Source organism: Amphibalanus amphitrite, unplaced genomic scaffold (genome assembly GCF_019059575.1).
Source record: "Amphibalanus amphitrite isolate SeventyFive unplaced genomic scaffold, NRLGWU_Aamphi_draft 000027F_arrow, whole genome shotgun sequence".
NCBI lineage: Eukaryota > Metazoa > Arthropoda > Thecostraca > Balanomorpha > Balanidae > Amphibalanus > Amphibalanus amphitrite.
The window spans coordinates 1,447,237-1,471,205 of record NW_024881523.1 but is presented as its reverse complement, the minus strand read 5'-3'; the positions used below and the strand labels follow the sequence as shown (position 1 = coordinate 1,471,205).

General features: G+C 49.1%; 3 protein-coding genes across 3 annotated transcripts; 1 reads left to right on the top strand and 2 right to left on the bottom strand.

Moving 5' to 3' along the window:
- The first annotated feature begins 8,015 nt into the window (after nucleotides 1-8,015).
- On the top strand, nucleotides 8,016-11,268 carry LOC122364759 (loricrin-like). Its single transcript, XM_043335459.1, has 4 exons — nucleotides 8,016-8,083; nucleotides 8,649-9,037; nucleotides 9,573-9,827; nucleotides 10,232-11,268. The coding sequence occupies exons 2-3, from the start codon at nucleotides 8,663-8,665 to the stop codon at nucleotides 9,819-9,821; spliced, it is 624 nt and encodes a 207-aa protein (XP_043191394.1). The 5' UTR covers nucleotides 8,016-8,083; nucleotides 8,649-8,662; the 3' UTR covers nucleotides 9,822-9,827; nucleotides 10,232-11,268.
- Nucleotides 11,269-12,271: 1,003 nt separating this feature from the next.
- On the bottom strand, nucleotides 12,272-15,429 carry LOC122364793. Its single transcript, XM_043335535.1, has 3 exons — nucleotides 14,553-15,429; nucleotides 14,036-14,189; nucleotides 12,272-12,673 (listed from the first exon to the last, which is right to left on the bottom strand). The coding sequence occupies exons 1-3, from the start codon at nucleotides 15,427-15,429 to the stop codon at nucleotides 12,523-12,525; spliced, it is 1,182 nt and encodes a 393-aa protein (XP_043191470.1). The 3' UTR covers nucleotides 12,272-12,522.
- A 4,596-nt stretch (nucleotides 15,430-20,025) lies between these two features.
- On the bottom strand, nucleotides 20,026-23,681 carry LOC122364888 (spidroin-1-like). The gene is made up of 3 exons (XM_043335694.1): nucleotides 23,582-23,681; nucleotides 21,938-22,899; nucleotides 20,026-20,895 (listed from the first exon to the last, which is right to left on the bottom strand). Exons 2-3 carry the CDS (start codon nucleotides 22,888-22,890, stop codon nucleotides 20,757-20,759), a joined length of 1,092 nt encoding a protein of 363 aa, XP_043191629.1. The 5' UTR covers nucleotides 22,891-22,899; nucleotides 23,582-23,681; the 3' UTR covers nucleotides 20,026-20,756.
- Between the last annotated feature and the right edge of the window lie 288 nt (nucleotides 23,682-23,969).

Sequence of the window (23,969 nt, the reverse complement as noted above, 5' to 3'; positions counted from 1 at the left end):
ACTTTAAAATCGGGTACCAATCTCTGCGTCTCGTAACGGCGCACACGCTCGTTTTTTCCGCGACGCGCTAGCTCCACCAGGGGCGAAACGGCGAGGGGGGTCGTACCCGCCCCCCCCCCCCCTCGGCCGGCGCGTATGTAGAAAACCAATAGGTCCGGCGAGGGTTAATTGATCTGATTTTGTTTCCAAATAGAACCACAACCAGCGAAAATCAGATAAGACGTAAGTAAATGAAATGTTTATCTGGCATTCGCAAACCCTAACCCTCGCCAGTGCGGTCATCCGATCGTATCGCGTCAAGGGGAAGGGTAGGTGGCGTGGCGTTATTACGTCCCGCTCAAACTCATTTCTTATGTTACGTAGTGGCATACCTAACCTGTGATAAACGGCTTTGAAAATAGCATGTAGAATTAATTCTTGGCTTTTTGTTTGTTTCAATTGTAGTCCATTGTTGGCTTCTTTGACTCCCTAACTGAAATTGGTAGAGCATTACTGACGGAAAACTCTGATAACCTTAGTGACCTCATATCCCTCGCCCTGGCAGGGGGGTCGATGCGACCCCCCCTAAGGTTTTTCGAAGATAGCGTAAAAACGGCGGTGCGCAGCGCCGCCAAATTTGGCACAGCCTATGGGGCAACCTTTTTACATATGACCTGAAAATTTCAGGTCCAGGTGACCTTGGGTCAGGTCACCAGGTCAGAAAAACCGGTACAAGGTCATGGTCAAATTTCAATTTTCTTTTTGCACCTGTCCAACTCACAGTTTTGGACTGATTTCCTTCAAACTTTCAGGATGTGCTAAGTTCACCGAGTTGTATAACATATAGTTCGGGTTATTTGAGGTCACTGACCTGAGGTCAGTTAGAGGTCATTACGTCGTAATGTTAAGCCTATGGGAAAATACTAAATTCGGAAAATACTGGATATATCCGCTTTGTTCTATCACTTTTGTGCTTTGAAACCACAGTACTTAACAGCAGGTCACTTGATGCTTCTTTGTTTGGTGTACTTATCCATGGGTCAGGTCAAATGAGGTCAACTGAGGTCAAATGACGTTTTTGCCAATAACTTGGCACATAATGACGCTAGAGCTTAAAAATGGTGTCATTGTGTTCCTGGTGATCAGCCGAATCGAATGATATGCGATATGATGCTATTTGGTTAACTTGAACTTAATTGATTAATTAAAGTTTACTTAAAAATTAAGAAAAACTTTAAGTACACTTCAGCAAGCTAAAAAGTACATCTTTCGACGCGCCTTGGCGTGCTGAGTTCACTGGTGCTTTTCTTTTTGCTCTATCTTAATTAGATCAAAAGTTATAAGCAAAAAACTTTTGACCTGTTTTTAGCGAAATTTTTACATTTATACCCCCCAAAACCCCCCTAAATATTGAGCTTGAGCCACCAAATTTGCACAGGGGCGAGAACTCCAGGGGGCCCACCTACATACCAATTTTGGTGTTTCTAGGTGCCATAGGAGCCAATCGCGAGGGGGGGTCGCATCGACCCCCCCCCCCCCCTGCCAGGCCGTGTTATGAAAAATGCCCTGCCAGGGCGAGGGATATATTATGTCACGGGGGAGCGATACAAATGTGATGCAACGGAGCTTCCAAGGCACTGCTCACTTAAATTCCCTTTTTTAGAAGATTCGGTTAAAAATATACAAATTTGAGTGACATTAGCCGTTTTCACGACGGCCATCTGGTACACATTTGGTGCACACTGCACATTTGGTGTAGATTAGCTGCAGATTTGGTCAAATTAGGTCCAGTGTATCTCTTAGTAGCTATCAGCTAGGGTTGCGCTCATTGCTTGTATGCCTGCTTTGTCATATTATCGGAGAGTATCATCGATTAAAACACTGAAATTCATAAAATGAAGATATTTGCTGTAAAAGAGATTAGGTGCAGATTTGGTCAAATTAGGTGCATTCGCCGGATAGCCCGTCGTGAAAACGGCTATTACGTCGCACGAAGCTAAAAAATAAGATTTATCTAGAGCAGGGGTCGGCAAATGGTGGGGCATGCCCCCTTTGGGGGTAATGGAGCCCTTTCGGTGGGGGTAATGAGGAATTCTGAGAAAACCTAGCTTTTAAGAGTTAGTGGCTCCATTGATGGAACCATCGTTGCATCCCAGGGTTCAAAGATTAGCCTAGGTCAAAGGCATAGCACACATTGATTAGATACCAATTTTCACGTAGCTGCTCGCCTCACCATCTCACCGCGGCTCCGTACAGTCGTACAAAAGCAGCTGCAATTTTTAACCGTCGCCCGTCTGTTGGCGTTTCCACAGCCGCTAACGTAAGGGGGAGGAGTCGATCGGACCCCCGCGGCCTCTCGGACTCTGAGATTTTTTTTTATATATAAAATTTAGCTCGAATGTTTGAATGGACGAATTGACAGAGCCGAAGCCTACGCTAAGCAGAGCTTGTTGCGTAGACCCCGACCCCTATACGTCCGATCGCGCAATTCCGGGTAACGGGAGAATTTAGATGCCAAAGTTTAACGTGCCCTTCAAGGCCGGACACGGCCTGTCCCACTCAACTGACTTCAACTGGCTGCGGCTGCTTCCACCAGCCGCAGACCATCCCCGTCAGGAGTCTCAAATATCGAGCGCCGGAGCGACTTGAACCCGGGCTCTCACTACCGGGAGTCCAGCGCTCTACCAACTTAGCTATGGGATAGGCTAAGAGATGGAGCTGTGCATAAAAAAACGAGCGTATTACCCGTGACTATAGGAAGCCGCTGCTGCCCATTTTTAAGGTCCTTTGTCATTTCGTCTCATTCAGGAGGTCAAAGACAAGTGTCGAGAAAATCGGGACCCGCTATAACTTCTTGAAGTGAGATTTCATGGCTTAAGATGATCTCCAGAAAAAGCTCATCAGCCAATGATCATTATGGGTCCAGAGGCCAGTTTTGCCGACAGAAAAATAGCTGCCTGCCGGAGTTTTGCGCCTAAAGACCGCTTCACATACGGAGCGTAAACGGTAAAACCCTATCCACTTACATGCTCATAGCGCATCGCGTATGTGAAGCGGTTTTTAGGCAAAAACTCCGGCAGGCGGTTATTTTTCTGTTGGTAAAACTGGCCTCAGGTTTCCCGGGCAGGTAAAGAAAAAAATGATTAGCTCGAGGGTACAATTTGGTCGTGATCCAACGGCTTTTACGTGAGCTTTTACGAAAAACCACCGGCTGCCCCTTTATGTACGAGGGTTAAATAGGATATATTAAATGTTTTGTGGAGGAAGTGTCATGTTTTAAATTTGATGCATCGGAAATGCAGAAATACCCAAAGAGTTCCAGAAGGTATGGAATTTCAGTGCCTAAACTTGGTTGTGTCAGCAATGGGGTCTGGTAGGTGGGGGTAATGGCCCTGCCTGGCGCCTAAAAAGGGGGCACAACCCCGAATGACCTGCCGACCACTGATCTAGAGTAAGGAATACAAATAGCACTATTTGATTCTTCATGAAAAGTGCATCAGATGCAGACACATTTTCTGGTCATTGAAGCCAACTTCGAAATGTGACCATTTTTATCTGACCTAGACTATGACCTCCACCTGAACTCATCCAGATATGATCCATATCACTATGTGTATGCCTCTTATGTTATATGAGTAAAATTACATAAAAATTTTGCGTCGCAACTCGCACATATCCTATTCAATAGGTAGTTTGTTTTTGGTGACCTGACCTGACCTTGTCTTGGTTGGCCGTTAGGTAGGTACATGTAATAACAGGTTCTGGTTGATCAATCTTCGTCCATTCTTCGCTAACTATGTTCGCTAAATATTCTTCGCTAGGGCATTTTACATATATTTTGTTTTTCGTCATTTTTCGATTAAGTATTAGCAAAGGCTATTTCATTATCACCACAACTTGGCGCTAACTATGCTTCAATGCCACTAAAACAGAAACTTGCAGTGTTTACCCTTAACTTGATCCTGACCCTATACCTGTGACCATATAGGCAAATTTTTTTGTACTTAAACCTTCCAGGCGGTGGGGGGCATTTTCCCCCCCCCCCCCTTAAGTTTTTTTTTCAATATACCTATCTCGAGAACCGCTGCGCCGATCGTCACCAAACTTTCAGTACCCTCCCGGGAGCAGCTAGCGCACATGGTGACCAAATTTTTTTTCCAAAGGCCATGATAGGTTGGCCGCTAATGACGTCAGAGTGACGTCATTTTTGCCATTTTCGACCGAAAAAAAAGGTTTCGCGGGAAGAGCTGTCAGGCCTACAGCTTTAGAGATACAGAAAAATGTTTCAGACATAAAAGGTGTGGAATCAAAAGGGCTACAAAACTGCTATTTCGGTTTTTCGAATTTTTTGGATTTTGACCCCCAAAAATCAAAAAATAGATTTTTAATATGTATAATAGCCAAAAAATCCAAAAAGTTTTTTGAATTTCGAAAAAAAAAACCGGAATATATGTGATAGTCCCTACCGTCTTCTATCGACATACCAAATTTGAGATTAAGTTATAGCGACAAGTTATAGCGAAAAAACTGTTCAAAATTGATGACGTCAACTTTTCAAACTCAAGTTTTAGCACTTCTAGACCTCGTAGCGCAAAACAAAGACCACCATTAGACTCCCCGTGACGAGCGGCATCGAATCGATACCCATTTTATGCAAAAATATCAACTTTGAAATTTGACCTTTTTTGACCTGACCTTGACCTGACCTCCACCAGAAAGTGACCTAAACCGTACCTGATGGTCTTATAAACAACACCATTGAGTTGGAAATGAAAAACTGGCCATAAAACATGCATCGCATAACCTTAGTACCTAAAGTTGGGCTCATGTGGTGACCCTTGGTGACCTTTGGTGACCTGACCTGACCTGGTATGACCAGTGACCTCTAATAGGAACGTATGTACTAGACAACTGACGCCTTATCGTTGATTTTCGACAAAATGCGTTTTACTCGGTGTTATAGCGCTTTCCCTAGAAGCCCCGTGAACGGTGAAACATTTTATCTTTGACCTGACCTGTGACGTCATCGGTGACCCCGAGGTCAATGAAATTCGGTTTCCCTCCACAAATTTGACAGGGCTGTCGAACGCCGTTTGAATTTTCCGGATTCGTCCAGTAGTTTCGGAGATACGGGGGGGGGGCAAAAAATGCCCCCCCCCCCCCACCGCGCGGAAGGTGGCTGGGAGGCCCACCGCCTGCCGGGTTAATCGTCATGTAAAGAGCTTTCAATCGTCGTTTTCTGCACGTCTTTCTGAGACCAGCCGTTCGTAAGTTAGACAGGAGGCATGAAAACTGCCCCGCGCCCCCAGCGCGGCGTTCGGCTGAATATCCCAGCGCGCGATGGGACCGCGGCCGGAATTAGCGCGACATTGGCGGATTTGCCGACCTTTCCCAAATTGAGTTAGACTGTTTCACGTAGCTCAGACATTTCCATGGACCACGAATCTGCAAATATTTTTCGTCCATGGTGTACAGCGTCCGCGCCACATCAGCCCAAACACAAAGTTACGTGAAAAGCATCGTAGACCCGTTTTCGTACGGGGAAAAGTAGCAGCTAATGTAGCTAAGAAAAAATATATATTAGACGGCTCTACCAATATTTTCAGGGTCAAACCTGATAGTTTAGGCCATGGGCTTCACGATGGAAAAAAAAACTTATAGCGGAATTTTATAAATACGCTTCAAATGTTATTTTTTAGGTGCTTTTAAAATTGTGAGTTAATTTTACTGTTATACATATTCTAGAATACCGATATAAAAACTCCCGCTAGGTCCCGCTCTTCTTTTATCAATAGCGTGCCGATCAATTGCCTTTCAGAAAATGTATCACTTAACTGCTTTAGCCTGCTATATCGAAAATCAGGGGCATTTTTGTTTTTACTTCCGGTCGCCGGCGCTGGACGTGCGCGGTTACCTCGAGCCGGCCGGAAGCTGCGAGTAACAGATCCTCAGGAGTCGAACAAAGTTGCCAAGTGCCAACTATATTTAAGTTTTGTCCGGACATATCCGTACCTGCTATCGGAGTGTCTGATATACTTTTATGACCCGTACTTAATTTGTTATATAGTCATGTAGGCCATCAGATTCCCATTATGGTTTTGGTGGCTACATTATTTTGCTTATCGGAATTTCCGGTGCCGTCATGACCTGACCTGACAAGTGACAGGTGTTGCTATCTTATCACGTGACCGAACTAGTCGAGGTCAGCGCAGGTCAACTGATGAATTAGTTAATTAATTAATTAAATTACTAATGATTAATTAATTAAATTTATCAGACATTGCCTCGGAAGTAGGTACCGCGACTACCATTGGTATGATTCTATGAGTTTCTATTATCCCTTTCATGTGAAAAGCGGACACGAAACACGAAAAAGTACCGATGTCGTGCTAATTTTCGCTCCGGTCCCATTGTGCAGCGGGACGCGAGTTATGATACAAGCACTGTAGAATGATGTCCCTCTTTATGCCTAACATTTAGAGAACATTTGAGCTATTCCGGCAAGTGGAAATATTTTCACATATTAGGTACTGCAAGGATCAATCAATTTGTTAGTGCTTTGGAATGAAATACATATACACAAGGTAGATATAGGTACTCGTAAGGGTAAGTACGAAAAATTGTGGTTTTATCTTGTGGCTGCATTGCATACTGTTATTAACTTTCTATTTATCTATTTATTCATTTATTTAAAAAAATCTATATTACTATTTGAGGAGGGCGTAGTTTCTGTCTATTACGAAGGTCGCGACATGGTGCTACGTAGCGCGGGTTACAGATCACACCGTTGCACCTACCGCGCTGAAATTTGCGCAAATTATAGAACAAGGATGGACAACGTGCCTTTGAGCGGTCTCGGCTCGATCGGATCGATAGCGAGCGCGTGGCGCGTGCCCAAAAAGTGCAAATTCGCGTCATAGACTTTACATGTATAAATCGGCTGGCAAAAACGGGCGAAAATGGCTAAATTTGCCCGACACGGGTCCGTTCCCCGTGCAATATCTCGGTAACCGTGCGCCCGATCGGCACGGGGAAAACAGCATCGTGTAGAGAATCGAACGGGCAATCGAATAGTGTGCGGTGCAGGGGTGGCACGCGCCACGTGCAAGTGTGAGGGCAATTTCATTTCAAAAAGTGCCATTTTAAACGCATTTTGGATTTTATTTTATTTTCCCGTGACCATCAGATTGAGAGAGTTGAAACAACGTCAATTGCCAAGAGAAATGTACCGCCTCTCATGGAAAATTGTGGACAGCTAATTGATCAAAAACAATGTGGAAAAAATCGCTGAATTAAAATGGTATTTGTCCATAATGTGCCACTAAAAAGATACACGGGATTTGCTGCTTAACCTGATACGCTTGACAATTGAAAAAGCTATCATTAGAAAGAGCATTCAATTCTCTCCAAGATCCAATCATCACGTTTGCATGACAAGCAACAGTATTCTTAAAAATATAAATGTTTTAAACCTCTGCAAAACGATTTTTAGCGAAAATTATCTACGCCTTTCATTTGTCTTAAAACTACGCACCTCAATTATAAAGCACATTTGACAGATTCTGAAGTGGAAAGCATGCTTATCAGACACGGGCACCTCGATGCGGTGGATATTTTTTCCACAAACCAAAACGTTTAGCCGTCAAAAAGCAATCGACCGAAATGGATAGATAACCCAACCGACACAAGAACAACCGAACACCCGCCGATCGAAAATATCCCTTTTCGCGTTGCGGAGCACGCGGGTCACCCTAGTATTTATCTATCTGTTGACCTTCCAAATGCCCCACATACAGGTCGACTGCGATCGTCTTCACCCGTTCGGGCTATCGATGCCGATGAGTCCAACGGCCACCGAGAGAGAAAGAGAGAAGGGAGGGAGGGAGGGGAGGGAGAGAGAGACGGTCCGTCGGTCGGCGGGCCGGCCCGACACGCAGGTAGCCTGGTTTCGAGGCGCCGCCGACCAATGGGCTGTCGGGGCCGGCGCACCGCCAGCCGCCAGTTACATCAGAGCTAATCGAGCCAACGGGAGTTGAAAAATCAGCGCCGACGCCTCGGAGCTTCAGTCGCGTCGTTGGGTCTGGACAGCTCGGAGCGGAGCAGAGTGAGTGACATCTCGGTGGCTGTTCGTCCCGGAGTCGGAGTCGCGTGACACCCCTCTCTCTGGGGAGGCTGAGATCGGGTCGGGCCGACGCGCAGAGACCTGGAGCGGCGATAGTGTTGTCTATACTTGGACTGTGCCAAGGAATCGGATTCCTTCGCCGGCTTTTGCCGACAGTGCCCGCTCTCTAGCTCGTTAGCTCGCTGAGTTCTGTGCGTTACAAGACCGTTATCCCAGCTTTTCTGGAGCTTGTGCTTGAGCTTGAGTGATACAGAGTAAATGAGCTCGATTGCTTCCAAGCACTCCTCTCTCCAAATTAAGTGTTTGGATAGCCTATGCCAGTGCTCCTTCGAACGTACTCTGGTTTCCATTGGTTTTCATATAAAAACAACTTCTATTTAGACGGCAGACATTTGGATTTTTCCAAGCCTGTATGGAAGCCGTCTGCCTTCCTTTTTAATTGTTCTTTCCAAAACGGCCTTTCATCTAGTCGGCTTTCATTTTGTCCGTGCATATTGGCACTTTGTCTCTGCTCAGTTTTCTTCAGACCTTTCTGCTTCCCTTTCAGGACCGAGTTTCACAATGAGGGCGTTCGTCGCGATAGCCGTCCTGGCCTGTGTGGGCGCAGTTCTCGGAGACGGTGGCGGCCACAGTTCGGGCGGCCACAGCTCAGGTGGACACAGCTCTGGAGGCCACAGTTCTGGAGGCCACAGCTCTGGAGGTCACAGTTCTGGCGGCCACAGTTCCGGCGGCCACAGTTCTGGAGGTCACAGTTCTGGTGGCCACAGCTCGGGCGGCAGCTCCTACGCGGCGGCGTCCACCTCGAGCTCCTACTCGGCTCCTGCTCCGTCGTCCGGCTACGCGGCTCCGTCCAAGGGCTCCGGCACCGCCGGCAGCACCGGCTACTACTACTACTACTACCCGGTGGAGCAGCACCGGCCCCACCCCCGTCCCCAGGTGCGTCCGCTGGCGGCATCGCGAAATTCGGACGAAAGCGGCACATCTCTGCTGCTTTCGTTTTAATGTAGGCCATCGAATTTCACGCTAAGAAATTGTTCATTTGATCACTAAAGCTAACCTTTTTCTTAACGGTTTATTTGAAGGAAAACCAAGGCAGAGGGAGGTCCTAGTCATCAGCATCGATGCAATGAGCTCCAATCTAGACATGGGTTCCTTTCGCGCCTGGCGCACGTTGATATTGCATCGCAGTGTTCACTGCTCAATTATTTATTTAGATAAGCAACGGTCGACACCTTTCATAGCTGTTTCTGTTTTCGAATGGCATGGCTCTTTCAAACCAAAAAAGGTCTGATCCAGCTACGGCTGTGTGACCAGTATCCAAGCGGATGGGATCCGCTGCTGATACCTGTCGCTGCACGGATCAGCGAGCCGGTGCTGACGGCAGCTGTGTGAAGTCCGTGTGACCGGACTGTGCTCCTCTCTGACCGGGCTGTGCTCCTCTGTGACCGGACTGTGCTCCTCTGACCGACAGCACGGCGGCGGCGGCGGTGACGGCGGCCTGGGCCTGATCGGACCCATCCTGCTGGTGGCGCTGGTCGGTATCGGTCTGCTCGGTCTGCTGGCCGCCGCGGCCGCCATCGCCAACAACAACAACAACAACCGCAGCACCGGCCGTGAGCTGCTGCCCAGCATCCCGCAGCCAGTCTATGAGTTCATCCACACGCCCGAGTTCGACCGGGTCGCCACCTTCGCCGTCAAGTCAATCGCGAAATGGTGGTAGATATAGGTAGGTACTTTCCCGCGATGTCGGGGAATTTTCCCGTGATGTCGACTTCGTCGAAACAGCTTTTACGATTGCTGTCATTTTCTGATGGTTTTATGAAATTCTTGCTGTTCGGTCTTCGGTGCCGTTAATACCAATGTAAAGCTCTCTAGAAAGTTCAGTTACTATTCACCCGGCGCCTTCGCTCTGCCGGCCGCCGGCCTGCCGATGACTTGGTCAATCTCGTCGTGTTGTTGACTCGGGCTGACCCAGTTCCCGGTGAGCGCTACGGCATGATTTCATCGCGCTCAGCCAGCCGAGGCAAACAAGTGGTCGGTGCCGTCAACAGCCGGCGGCGTCGGACGCGGCTGGCCGGCCCTCTGAGCGCGCCGTGACCGCCCGCTGACTTCGCTACCGCTACTCCACAGACAAACAGTTCCGGCCTGCTGCAGCCAGCCGGCCGGCCAGCGGCGGGTCCGCGCCGAGACACCTCCGTCCGAGCGTCCGGCCGAGCCGCGAGACCGGCGCCAGGGCCTCCGCGGCGCAGTGGTCAGCGCGGCGCGAGCTCCCGTGCCACGACGCCGCTTTGTCACTCGTGCCGCCGCATCCGTCCGTCCGCCGTTGAGCTGATGTCTTCGTCATCGTTGTGTCGCGATTATTGTCAGTGACGGATGACGACCGTCATGGTCGTTCATCTCTGCCACTACGTCTGTCCGTACATCTCGTTGGTCCAGTCCTGTCCACTCCTTGCGTGTTATGTTCATGGTGTCCCTGCATGTGCGTCATCCTCGTTTTGTGTTCGTCATTCGTGTTTGTCGACGAGTATCTTCAATGTGGCTGTCGTACCACAGCCGTGTCACCATCGCCATCCATTGTTGCGTCTCATTGTCAAGTCCTCGTCCCATATCGAGTGCTCAGTAGCTCATGGTATTTATTATTTGTTATTTATTATTCCTACGTGCCGCCCCAAGAACCAGGCTTGTGCTCAGCCTGGTTCACTTCCATCAGTATTCGTTTTCACGTTATACTGCATCGTTTTATCCTCCGTGACGCTGAACATTTTGTATGGAATATTTCCAAGAGTAGTTACGATTCCCAGATGCAGTCTTCTTGTCACAGTAGCGCACTTTCATCCCCTGTTACACATTCGCTCGTGTCCCGTCCAGTTAGCCCTTCTTTGGCCCGGGCTGTGGACATACAGTCCGGGCCAAAAAGCTCAATGTATGTGATACGTTTTTTGTGTATACCTCGTACGCTTTTTGTGAGTTGTTACAGTTGTTATTGTTATTATTGTTGTTACGTCCGCACGCGCCAGGGTCTTGGTGTACAAACCACACGTATTTGACTGGCTTCAATCGTGGAATCGAAGAGCTGCCCCGAGAACGCGTGCGTGACCGCATGTTGAGAGTGTGCGTGTGATGCTGTTTGGTACTGTACTTGACGGCAAATAAATCATAGCTCAGAATCTTATGGTCTTTACGGGCAAACGAACACAGTTGGCGAGGCGGGAACATTAGAGAGATCAAGCGAATCAACATCTAACCTATGGCGTACAAATCTCTAAAAACTTCAGGTTGAAGGACACAGGGACATATAATCAACCGCTGTACGGATTTCATTTCAAATGACAGATTGGGATCAAAAGTTGATTTTTGGACGCCAGACGAAGGGGTTTTAGAAGATTTGTTCATATCTGTTACCCTGATTTAAGTCGCTAAACAGATGAACATTAGGAAATGGATATGACCGATATCAAAGGCACTGCTGAAACATTTTTAGGTCATTTTTTAGATCGTTATAAGACTTAATTTTCACTGTTCTATTCGCTTTGCAAAGTCAGCAATTCGCATTTTTAATAATCTGTTGAAGATTAGTGAGTGCTTTAATTCGACAACGAAAAGTCGTGACACAATGTCGGTACAAATATTATGTTTATCGTAAGGCTGAGCTCATTGACATTATGCCGAGTCGAGTCAGCCCAAAGCGTCTGTAATGTATTTACCGTCGACACAAATAGTAATTTTATTGAGAAGAGTCCCATTTCTCACTAAGCTTTAAACATGAGTTACGAGATTTGAGAGGTTCTAAAAGTCCGAATTTTTTCCTCTTCGGATTGAAGCTTGCAATCAAGGCCCTTGCAATATCTTATTAACAGCCCCGTTGTTCGAACCTGATAGAAGGGTGAAAGATCGATAAATTATTGAAAGACTCTAACCCTTTTGTATTTTGCTAACAACTTTGAGTTCAGGTCATGTACTAAAATAACCTAGAGCGGTGAACGAAAGTAAAATAAAGTATGTTTGATGTGTCGTTTTATTCAATAACGTCTCCGTTTTGTTGCTACGAGAAGCGTAAAGCAAATCCAGAGTGAGCCCTTCCGGACCGTGAGCTAGTTAGAAGCTATAGAAAAAAATGTACAACCCTAGTGCCTACATACACAGCCAAGGATACAGATGACGAAGTTTTATTGATGAAACAGTGCGATAACAAGTGCAGGACAGATGCGCGGAAGAAGCCGAGCAATAACGATTCGGCCTCTCAGTTCACCGCAATACAACGATGTGCAGTTGTCACCTTATCGTCATAAACATCGCTTAACAACTACTTGTTGTGTCTTCGGACCACGGATTATCAGCTGTTCCGACGTTCATTGCTTCTGCAATAGACGTGGACGGTGGACACGCGGCTTTAGCGTGCCCTGCGCTGTGCTACCTTATTTCTATTTGACGTCCGCGAGTCCCACCGGTGGCTCTTCATCGGTCTCCAGGGCACATTCGTACAGGTGGCAGTCCGGCTGACCGCTGGCGAGTGCTGCCTTCTTCAAAATGCTCATGTTGTCAGCTTCCTCCGAGTAAAACTGCTCCATATACCTGAAGAATATACACCAGTTGGTGACGGTATCGGTGTCGACCTATCGGTGTCGACTGTCAAAGCGTGGGTTGTAAAATGAATGATTGTGGCTCTATAAGACGAATTTTGACTAACAGAGTGTCATGATAAGGCAAAAATGTCGAATTTTGACGACATGCCTTCTGCAGTTAGGCCGGAAATATATGCATGTCATCCCGTCGTTTTTACGCGAAGACGCAAAAGAAGTGTAAGAAGACTGAATGCTTTGACTCCTTGTTGACTTCGTGACGCCGACTCAGTGCAAGTGGTTGGCGCCGCCGAGAGTCCGCAGGATCTCACAACCGTATGTGTTGGACAGTCTCTGACCTCTGTCATCCGATCGGGAAAGTCCGATATCCGGATGGACGGGAACTGCAACTCCGCACACCAGCCAATCACCAAACTGATAACGAGTCTCCTACATTGACAGACTGAGAATGTCGGGCTACCTATAGGTAATGGCCGACTAGTGTCGGCAATTAGCCAAATGTGAGTCTTTGGCAATGAACAGAGCAAAATTAAAACGTCTGCCGAAAATACACATAACTAAAACAAAATAAGCAAAAACGCAAAACACAATTCAGGTCAAATAAAGTCGGTGTGAGGAACGGATCATGTCTGATATTGGGAACAACGAACACGTTTCAACCTTCCACTCTAAACTCTACGTCTTCTGGAAATCTCTCATTCGGGAGGCCTCGAGATGCATACGTTTGATACAGTCTCTGGCATCCTTCCATTGAAAACACCAAGAGAATCTCTGAAAGCTTTTAGCGTGATGGCACATATTGTTCTGTACGCCCGTTTGCCTTGGGCACTCGGTAACACAACGCAAGCCATGACTGTCATAGGCAGACAGGCTGTCAGAACAATAGTAAAAATATTCGGGCATTCAATAATGAATCTATCGAGTACCTTCACTGATATTGGAAACCAAAACGGAGATTTAAGCCAGTCATGTGCAGAATCATGAGTAAAGACGCGTACACAGGTGTGCGCGGCGCGTGCGGGCCTGTTTCGAGGACAAGTCCGCGCTGCGTTTCCCTCGGCTTTCGCGTTAATGTGTCTGGTGCCGGGCTGCCGAAGTAGGTCGGGCAGGGTGATGGTGCAGTACGCTCCGCCGGCCCGCCCCCAGCAGCAGCGGCAGAGCCGGACCCGGCCACAGAAGAAAGTGAGTCGAGCTGCGCGCGCGTTCGACTGTAATTTTTACGGCGAAATGGAAAGCTCACACGCTGTGGGTCAAATGGCTATAATAGCGCTCCCCGTGCTACCTCAGACGAGCTTCCTATTTAATGAATGACACACAAACGCATGGCCGGTGCCTATAATGATGGCTCCCTTACTTGGTGGCTCGCTCGGGATCGCTGGTGTCGGCTATGACGTCTCCGAGCTGGCAGAACATCCGGCTGGGGCAGGGACTGTCGGCGAACGACGAATGGATGGTCCGCAGGCGCTCCACCAGCAGCAGCAGCCTCTCGGACGGGTCCTCCTCCTCAGCTGTTAACGAGAACAGAGATCTTCATCACGAGAATGATCGATGCGGACAAGCACGGATATAGCTCATCTTAGAGAGTGAATGAGGGATCGTAAGCTCATCTGCAAGCTCAAAATCTATTATACCCGTATTTGTGAGTTACAGGTAGGCCAAGCATATTTTGCAATGGTGATTAATTATATATAGGAGAAATGTAAAACGCCAGCAGCACCGGTTGACGTTAAACGTCTTGGTAGAAATCCTGATTTTTTTGTCACGTGAAACTTGCGTACCTTTTCAAGGACCTTGTTTGATAGTATGTGAGCAATCAGTCCCTCGACACCCCGGTCACATACCTTGACGTCCATCATACGTCAGTGCCGTACCTGTGATGTCGCCCACGTCCCGGCGGCGACGGCGGCTGGAGCTGGTAATGGTCTGCACCGAGGGGAACAGGAACATCAGGCCGGTGGCCAGCAGTAGCGGCGCCATCGCCCCGCCGTACTTCTTCAGGTTACCGACCAGCGATCCGTCCTCCTCGTACGAGCTCGGCTCCTGGTAGGTGGCCGGCGTGTGGTAGGTGGTCGGCGCGTGGTAGCCGGAGCTCACGTGGTACGATGTGGGGTCGTCCGAGTACGAGTTGGAGTGGTGCACGAAATCGTCTCTGTCATGCTTGACGACTTTGGAGGAGACGGGGCTTGGGATGGAGGAAATCAGTGAGGGGGAAACAGGACCGAGCAACGGAGAAAAGTCTGACAACGGAAACTGCTTCTTGATCGGTGTCGGAGGTGAGGTGGAAGCGAAATCATTGCTCTCGTGGTAGGCATGAGGAGAGGAAAATGAGACATCGTCAGTGATTTCAGGTTTCTCGAAGAATGGGTGCCTGGCTACATGGGATCCTGACCCTGTGAAACTTAGCGACTTCACGGGATTATCGCGTTCATGGTTAGCCTCGTTCGTCACGTGAGATTCGCGAGCGTAATGAGCATTTAAAGGTGGCTGCAAGACAGTGTTGTCATCAAGAAATTCTTCGTCGTGATCTCCATCTCTTCCAGTGGGAGAATACGAGGACCACTGATGATCCTGCTGGTAGACGTCCTCAAACGGGTAGTGCGAGTCCCCTTCGCGCCGAGGGGGAGGTCTCTGGAGGAAGGCCCCCTGTCGTTCTTTGAGGAGGTACTGCAGCGAGCTGGGGTCGCCAGCGATGGCCATCCGGGCGGCTGTGCCGCTCACCAGCACCGCCAGACACGCCGCCAGCAGCATCTTCGGCAAGGATATGCGTCTGTCGGTGCAAAGGACACACGCTAAAGGCAGGCCCCCAGTTGTGTCCGATAAAACGTCGCCGAGCGATGTTTTATCGTCGCAGAGCGTCGCATACTTCTTAGCAATGTGCTCCTTTTAGCTTTTCATCGGACGAATGCTCACAGGCAAGCGGCACCTACAAAATATCACTTTCTCCGGGTCACTGGAAAATTGGGCTTCTTACGTACAAAATAATAAAATGCAGTACAAGGAGTACGACAGAGTACGACCAGCCTTGCAGAGGCTGGTCGAACATGGCCGGGAACGCTCGTGTCCGATGATCCCTGAATTCAGACCTCAGCCGCGGGGTTCCCAGCGAACTCACCTGGATCCACCCAGCTCAGAGATGTGCCACCAACGAACTGACACTGACACCAGCAGGACACAGGTCTGTTCGGAAATTACCGCATAGGTGAAAGGTTGGGTGTCGCATCACTGGTCCCGTGTGCCCACAGTGAAAGCATCCCTGCGTAATAGCACCGGGCCTGTAAACATGAACAATGCTGTTTGATCGCGTTCGTTCCATCAGTCGCCACTGATTCTCTCCACAATGAGCAGGTAGTAACAGCTCGACGTCAATCCAACGCGCCTGAAATCATCGCCATCGGCGCGACCCGCGTGAATTATCGTCACCATGCATCGGGAGCTAATCACTTATTAGCCATGTTGACGCGTGAAATTCTCCTTTCATGACTTTTTCAAGAATCGGCTTTATCAAGAGATAAAGTAACCTCCAACTTTCCTTGGCTCCCCTTGTTTCATTATTAGGGGAAGTTGGGACAATGCCGGAGTTGGGGCAAAGCCGAAATTCGAGATATTTCGAAAACGGTAAGACATGGATGCCACCTGTCAGTGATGCTCTGAAGCTTAAGTGACTACAATTATCGCATGTTTGTTACGAGTCGTCATTCGGAATACTTCGGCTGTGAGGGCGCCAAGAGCGTTTTCAAGGTACGCGTTCCTTGTACTACATGCGCCTTTGAAGCTGCATTTCTTACTCATTATGCTACCGTTTGTCTGGCCAATTCGGTCAAGTAATCTTCAGCATGTCTGTGCATAAGTGTGCTGCCTATTTGAAATTTATACGGCACGTTGAAAAGTTATGGGCCTGCAAATGAAAGTATGGCTGGCTGGGGTAATGCCGAAAACGTGCAATTACGCACGTTAAAGCACGCTACGTGGACTTTACTGCTGTAGAATAGCAACGCGAATTTTTAGTCACACAAATTACACTTTCAGCCGACACAACGGCCTGTTACCTATAAGGAATTATTTACCTGGCATTTTCTTATTATATCACACAACTATAACTTCCAGTGTGCACCAAGCGTCCTCAAGCTCTTAAAACGCGTGTCAGCTTTGATAAATTCTGGATAAAGTTTGAGATAAAGTGGCAAAACATCAATGTCGGCATTCCCCGTAGATCATTTCTCCCATTTTCGGCTTTCCCCGCAGTCCGGGGCAACGCCGAAAAAGTCACTTCTTTGATATTTTTAGTTTGTGCGCTTAACGGTATGCCAATTCATCAAATGCGCCTGGTATGTTTGAAAGGCAAAAGACTGGCCTCTCGAATGACGCCAACAAGAAAAGCTTATGTTGTCTACCTTGCGTGCTACGGGCGTCAGAAAAAAGTATTCGGCGTTCCCCCAACTTCCCCTACGCTTCATAACGTTTTCGGCGCTAACGTAATTATTAACCTTCTTTTAGTAGGTACTACAAATGACGCAACGTGCCTGCCGGTTATATCGATGGCTGTCGATAATCTGGGAAGTTGCGGTGCGTGGTGGCCGCCCACCATTGCCGACCGGTCTGTGTAGTCGCCGAACCGAGCGCGGCCGTGAACTTGGCAGTGCAAAAACCGGCACCACCGGCTCCGTGGTGTGGTACCGGTCGGGCACGGCCGGCGCGCGCGCCCCGTGAAGGCCGCTCTAAGACCGGTTGCGGTGGGAGTAAGACATCAATGAGGGATACAAACGTGCTTAAAAGCTTAGTTTTACCTGTTCATCTTCATTGTTTATGTGATAAGGCGTGAAAGAAATGTCTTCAACTTATATAGATTTGCCTACTGATTCTCAATAATGATGCAGCAAGGATAACATGTGGCAAGCGTGCTGGCTATTCCATGATGTAAAGAATAAGGGCACTGTATTGCACTAAAGAGGAGACGTTCTGACTTTTGGGAGCGCTCATTTCTATAGCATTGTGTATCAGTGGAGGCGTTTTTCACACATATCGATCAACTCCCTCTAACAGAGAAGAGAATTCATTTATATTTTGGCATGCAAACGAGACGGGCTCAAGCAAAACAGCATTACGATATTAGCACTGATCGGCAAGAAAAAATAAAACAGGATCGATTGATATTAGATAAAGAATTACAGCTTAGAGAGGAGTTGATCAGTAAGCATAAGGCAAAGTAAAACATTAATACGCACTGAGACTCAAGGCGGTACAACGGATGATTACTTCCGGCTTCAAGTTCGGAGAGATCTGTTTATCCGGTTGATAACAAAAAACGGTTTGTTCGTGACAATCGCTACATTGCTGTGACTGAAGTCAGGCGTGTGATGGTAGAGGAAATTGTCATTAGGCATGCACGGAGTTAGCTGGACTATAGCAGATGTCTAATGGTTCTGTTATCTCAGGGATAATAAAAAGCTGTGGTAATTTTACCTTTGTTGGGAACCTCACTTCAATTGGCTATCCTGAGTAACATACCCTGAGTTAGTGAGTACTGAGAGTACCCATGACACTGACCGAGTCTAAGTTACCTGGTTTCATACTAGATTCTGCAGCGCTTTGAAATGTACTAAAAAATAAAGTTAAAAGATAAGCATAAGTGCAACGTAGCCCGTTACATCCGTAACGGGGCTTGTTGCACGTTAAGTTTTGCATCAAAGCTCCATCGATTGACAAGCGGTGAACACTGGACACCAGATGGTCGTTGTCACATTCAATATATCTTTTTATATGACTTCTGTTATGATTGACAACTCAATGGACACAAAGATGCTTGGAACTGTCACGTTGAAATAACTTTCAGTTTGTCTAAAAGACAGGATGCATCAGTGCGTCTTCTTTGCGAATTTTATCAACCCTTCCCAGCCGACGGGGCTGGTGCCACACCTGGCCATATCCTAACTTCAGTGTATATCAATCGCCAAGGCCATTTGAGGTTATTTTAATTAAAATGGCATATCAATGTACTCGACGGCGACCGCTTATTGCTTGCTTTGTTCTTCTCCAGATAACGAAGTCCTGGCTCGCTTCGCGTCGCTTTAGGCCATAAAATGATTTGGTAAACATTTTGGATCGATTGGTGGATTGGTGTTTTCCCTTGTCGATCGAGCGTCTAGAGGAGTCATTCGTGAATGAGAAGGCAATATTGTCCAATAAAACTCCAGATTTGTCTGCGCAATCGACGTAAAAAAGCACGACTCGCATCTTAACCCTATTCCTGGCGGGGGGGGGGGCCTCAGGAGCCCCCCCCCTGAGGTTTTTTGGTTATTTCTCCCAAACGCGTTGAGCTAGGAAGCTCAAATTTTCTGACTTTTCCTAAAAGGCTTCTACGCAACATGTCTGAAAATTTTGAGTTGATCTGACCTCAGGTCAGGTCACCAGAGGCGGTTTGGTGACCCTACCTCAGAAAAGTTTGCAATCACGCCAGAGCTAGAGTTTTTGACCGATCAATTTATTCTCTTCAGGCTTTAGTTAGGGTACCAGTATGTGCAATTTGTATATCTCGGAATTTTGATATCGGTGACCTAAGGTCAGGTCAGTTTCGCGACCTCCCCATTATAAGTCAATGGGGGAAAAATCAACTCCCTGTTTTTACCACTAAAACGGGTCGGAATGGCCCCATATACCATACATGACTTCATATACGATCAACCTTCACTACCTTGAGGTCTGTTTTGCTGTTGGGCAGCTGTGAGGTCATGTGACGTCATCAAAGGTCACCAAAGGTTTTTGGCCAATAACTCCGTACAGGAACAAGATACAGACGCGTGGATGGTCTCATTGTGTTCAGCTCGTCAAGACGCATCGAATGATATGCATGATGACCTCGAGGTCACGTGACCTGAGGTCAACCTTTGACCTTGACCTTTCGAGGTCAACATATATATCATTCGATGCGGATTGACGAGAGGATCACGATGATGCCCTTAGTTTGTTCCTATCTTGACTAAGTCGAAAGTTATTCGAGGAAAACTCTCTCCATATCTAGCGCCGCCATTTTGACTTTTTCGACACCTGTGACGTCATCTTTGACCTGACCTGAAAATGACCTTAGTAAAAATTGTAGACCTTGTCCATGCGTATCCGATGCCGTTTACCGCTTGTCGCTATCTTGCTTCGTTCTCGAGATCTCAGGGGGGGCCGAATCGCCCCCCCCCCCCCCCCCCGCCAGTTTCTTGTCCCGGCGGAGCCCGCCAGGAATAGGGTTAAGAACCCAACAAACAATTTATGGACCATAAGCTATATAATTATATCGTAATTAGGTATCGCATCTTCTTCTTAGATCATAAAAACGACATACAACTGAAAACAAGTAGCTAAGGAAAGCTGTTCATTGTTTTATTCCTCTGGTGTTGGCGTGGGCAATGTAATAAATAACAAATAACACAAATAAATAGAATGAAGAACATTGCATGATGACGAATATCAAGCAGCAACTGATGCTCCCGACCAAACAGGTGACTGGCCATTCAAAGACTTCCTATCTGCGCTAATGAAGAAGCAAATAAATAGAGAAATACCAGGCATATTGTACGGGCACACAAGACGTAACGACACATAACGCAGCATGAAAGCACCGCTAGACGGGACTGGAGGATAGAACGAAGTGGCGACGGAACAACATGGCAGGGCTGACCAGACGCACATGCAACAATTACATGACAACAACAACAACAACAGCAACACGGGGACGTGGTTCCGACTAGCGACGATGACACAACTGCAACAACAGCCACAACAACAACAACAACATCAACAACGGGTGCCTCTTTAATGGTCACCGAACAACGCCTTCGCGTCGGACATCAACGAGCGATGCTTCAAGGAACGCTCACCGGAGCGAATCACAACATTTACAAGGCTTGAGCTGTGGGAGCTTCACCTCTCCCTAAATACACTAGCTGATCTATAACTGAAGTGGTTTCATGAAAAAGATAAAAGTTGGCAGCTTTGGATGCGCAGCAGTGACATGACAAGAGCTGCGTAAGGGAATTAACAAAAGCCTTCGATGATGCACAAGAACATAAATCTCTAGCTAAGCTGACTTTTTAGTAGTCCTGATCGCCGAGCCGGGACTTGCATGCGAACATTTTCTTGCACTGCTGCTTGTCGTAGATGCCAGTTGAGGCCTTGGATAAGATGGAGGCATTCTCTTGAACCATCTCTGGCGCAAACTGCTCCACCAAACTGTGGGTAAAAGAGAAGAAGGTTATCAAAACGTTGACAATGCTGCATTGGCTCAGCTACCCTAGGCAGTCGACTTTGTACCATTAGCAGTTAATGGCTCCTCGCTGACTTTTAATACGTTATGGAACATAACATTAATTAGACGAGCAGCTCAGTTCATATGATTGAGATGGGGCCAAAGGCGTAGGTATCTATTTATCGCAGCTATTTAAATTATGGATTGAAACGAATTGGTGTAGTCAGTTAGCCACTGAATTCATTTCCTTTCAGCGGATGCCTGTCGAAACCGATTCTTCCCATAGCGTAGGTACCGGAGAGATCATCGAGTAAACCCATTCACATTCCACATCATCCTCACTAGTGACTAGCGGTGACAATAAAAGCCAAAATGTGTGTTTTTAAGTGCGCACTGATTTCACTCCGGTCCCGTGCCCGGCCATCTGTCTGTACAGGTGCGACGCGTGCCGTTTCATTTCCATTCCCGTTAGCCCAAGTCGACACCATCTGCTCGCCGGCTTGCGGTCACCGTGACCCGCATCGGCTGGCGCGCATGCGCACTGGCCTGCGCCGGTCGAGCAGCGCCCGGCGAGCCTGCATCTCATTGGGATTGAACGGGGTCACGACGTCCGGTGACCGAACGGGCCGGCCGGCGCCGCCCGAGCGCAGGACGCGGCTAGTTACAATTCAGATAGGGTAATGCCGCCAATTGATGAGCCTGTTTTGCATGGGGTCAAGCAGACGTACTAGGTATTCTGAATCGAACGGTCGCGCAATAAATGCATGACCGGTGAGGCATCCAAAGTAGGGTGAACTGAAAATGGTGTCTGTTCGTGTTATCCACTGAGATGCAGGTATCCGCTTCACCCCGGACGCTTAGTGGATCTGTCCAATACTTTCTCCACATCAACTTTTTTGCCCATCTACCCGTCTCCAGCGATGTTCCGTGGTCGCTCTGGCTCCTCTAATGGTCACCCTGGCTTTCTTTGTCAGTTGTTACCCTACCCTGGTCAGGTTTCCCCGGTCGCCGCCGCCGCCGACTCACCTGGCCACCAGCTGTTTGCCGGGGAAGCGGTACGGCTCCGCGCGCAGGCCGACCTCGCAGAAGATGCGCTGCACGCAGCGCTCGTCCTCCAGCATGGTCAGGTAGTCGTCCACCAGGCGCTCCAGGTCGGCCTTCCAGGCGGCCATCGGGTCGGCCGAGCGGCCGGTGCCGGCCACCACCAGCGAGCCGATGACGAGCGCTAGCAGCAGCGCGCCGCCCAGCACCAGCAGCGGCACCAGCACGGCGCCCAGCAGGCCCAGCAGCCCACCGCCGCCGCCCGACTGCTTCACCGGGTACCGGTGCACCTGCGGCTTCTCCTGCACCGGGTAGTAGTAGTAGTACAGGTTGCCGGTCGAGCCGCCGCCGTAGCCGCCCGTGCTCGGCGCGTCGTACCCAGAGCTGGGCTTGCTGTAACCGCCAGAGCTGTGGCCTCCAGAGCTGTGGCCGCCAGAACTGTATCCACCAGAGCTGTGACCTCCAGAGGCGGGCGCATCATAACCTGAGCTGGGCTTGCTGTAACCGCCAGAGCTGTGGCCTCCAGAGCTGTGGCCTCCAGAGCTATGGCCGCCAGAACTGTATCCACCAGAGACAGGCGCATCATAACCAGAGCTCGGCTGGCTGTATCCTCCAGAGCTGTGCCCACCCGAAGAAGGCGCGTCATAGCCGGAGCTGGGCTGCTGCGGAGCTGAATATCCAGAGCTGACGTGGCTGGAGGCCGGGGCGTCGTAGCCGCCGGACGGCTGGGCGGGAGCGCTGTAGGATCCGCCGCCGGAGGTGCTGTAGGAGCCGCCCACGCTGTGCGCAGACCCGTGGCTACCGTGTGAGGAGCCGTCCCGAGCCTGGGCCAGAGCCTGTGCCAGCGGCTGCGGCGCCGCTGCCTTGGCGGCCTCCGTGTCGGCCAGCGCCGGGGCCAGAAGGCCCACCACGCAGATACAGAGCAGTGTGCGTCTCATCTTGGAATCCTGCGTCAGGGGGCAAACACATATTGTCACTGCTCAATGAACTATGTCTGTAAGTGTAAGCCATACCTATTCCTCGGCTGGCTAGGTCAATGCTGTCATCTGTGCCAATTTTCATTTTTCTTATTTTCCCCCCAGGCAGCAGCCAAATATTCATTTACAATTTGAGTTTTACTTTGTCGGAAACAAAGACTATAAGTTAAATCGTCGATACAATGCGTGGACCGAAAAACGATCGATTTTAGTTTAATGTTAGTTTCAATAGAAGCCATTTCTCGGTTTTATCGATTGTGAATTGATGAAAAAAGGTCGAACATTTTTTTTCGATGAACCGGTGACATAGTGCAAACATATTTTTGCTGTGGGGCGAAACGGGACATTGCCGGCAGCTGGCTGGACGAGCAGTGAGTTGTGAGCCGCCTGCTAGTACGGGAAACTGTGAGAGGCCCGGTGAGTGATGTAGCCCCGGCGGGCCGCTCGTCACGGTGGTGCTCAGAGATGACTCAGCTCGTCTCTCGGCGGTCCAGCACGCGGCGTACCGCCCCCGGCCACGGCCGACATCCCGCCGAGCTGGAACACGTCCCGGGACCGTCTCTGCAGCTCCGTCTGCCGTCTGCCGTCCACCGTCTGTCGTCCACAACACCACGGTCACCGGCCGCCGCGATCAGCAGCCCGATCAACTCACCTGCAAACAGCACACACCCTGCCGGCCGGCGCGATGCACCCTCAAATGGGCGCCCTTTGCAACCGGGCTGCTTTATAGTGGGACCGGAGGCCGAGTGTGGGGGCAGCCGCGGTCAGCGGTCACGTGGGGCTAAGTCCGGCGCCGCGACGTGCAAGGGGCGGAGTTTGCCGGTGCGGCCAGGCCAATGCAGGCTGGCCGCCGGCCGCCGGCCGCCGCCATCTGCGTTTTTGCACATCGTTTGCGTGCTGACGCCGGCCGCCGGCCCGGCACCAGAGGGCACGCGGCTACCACGCTCTCGCATCATCTCAGCCAGAGCGGGTGACCTCGCTCCGCCAGCGAAGCAGCGCGTGTGCTTCTTGTGTCGGCAACGTCGGATAGAATCAGAATG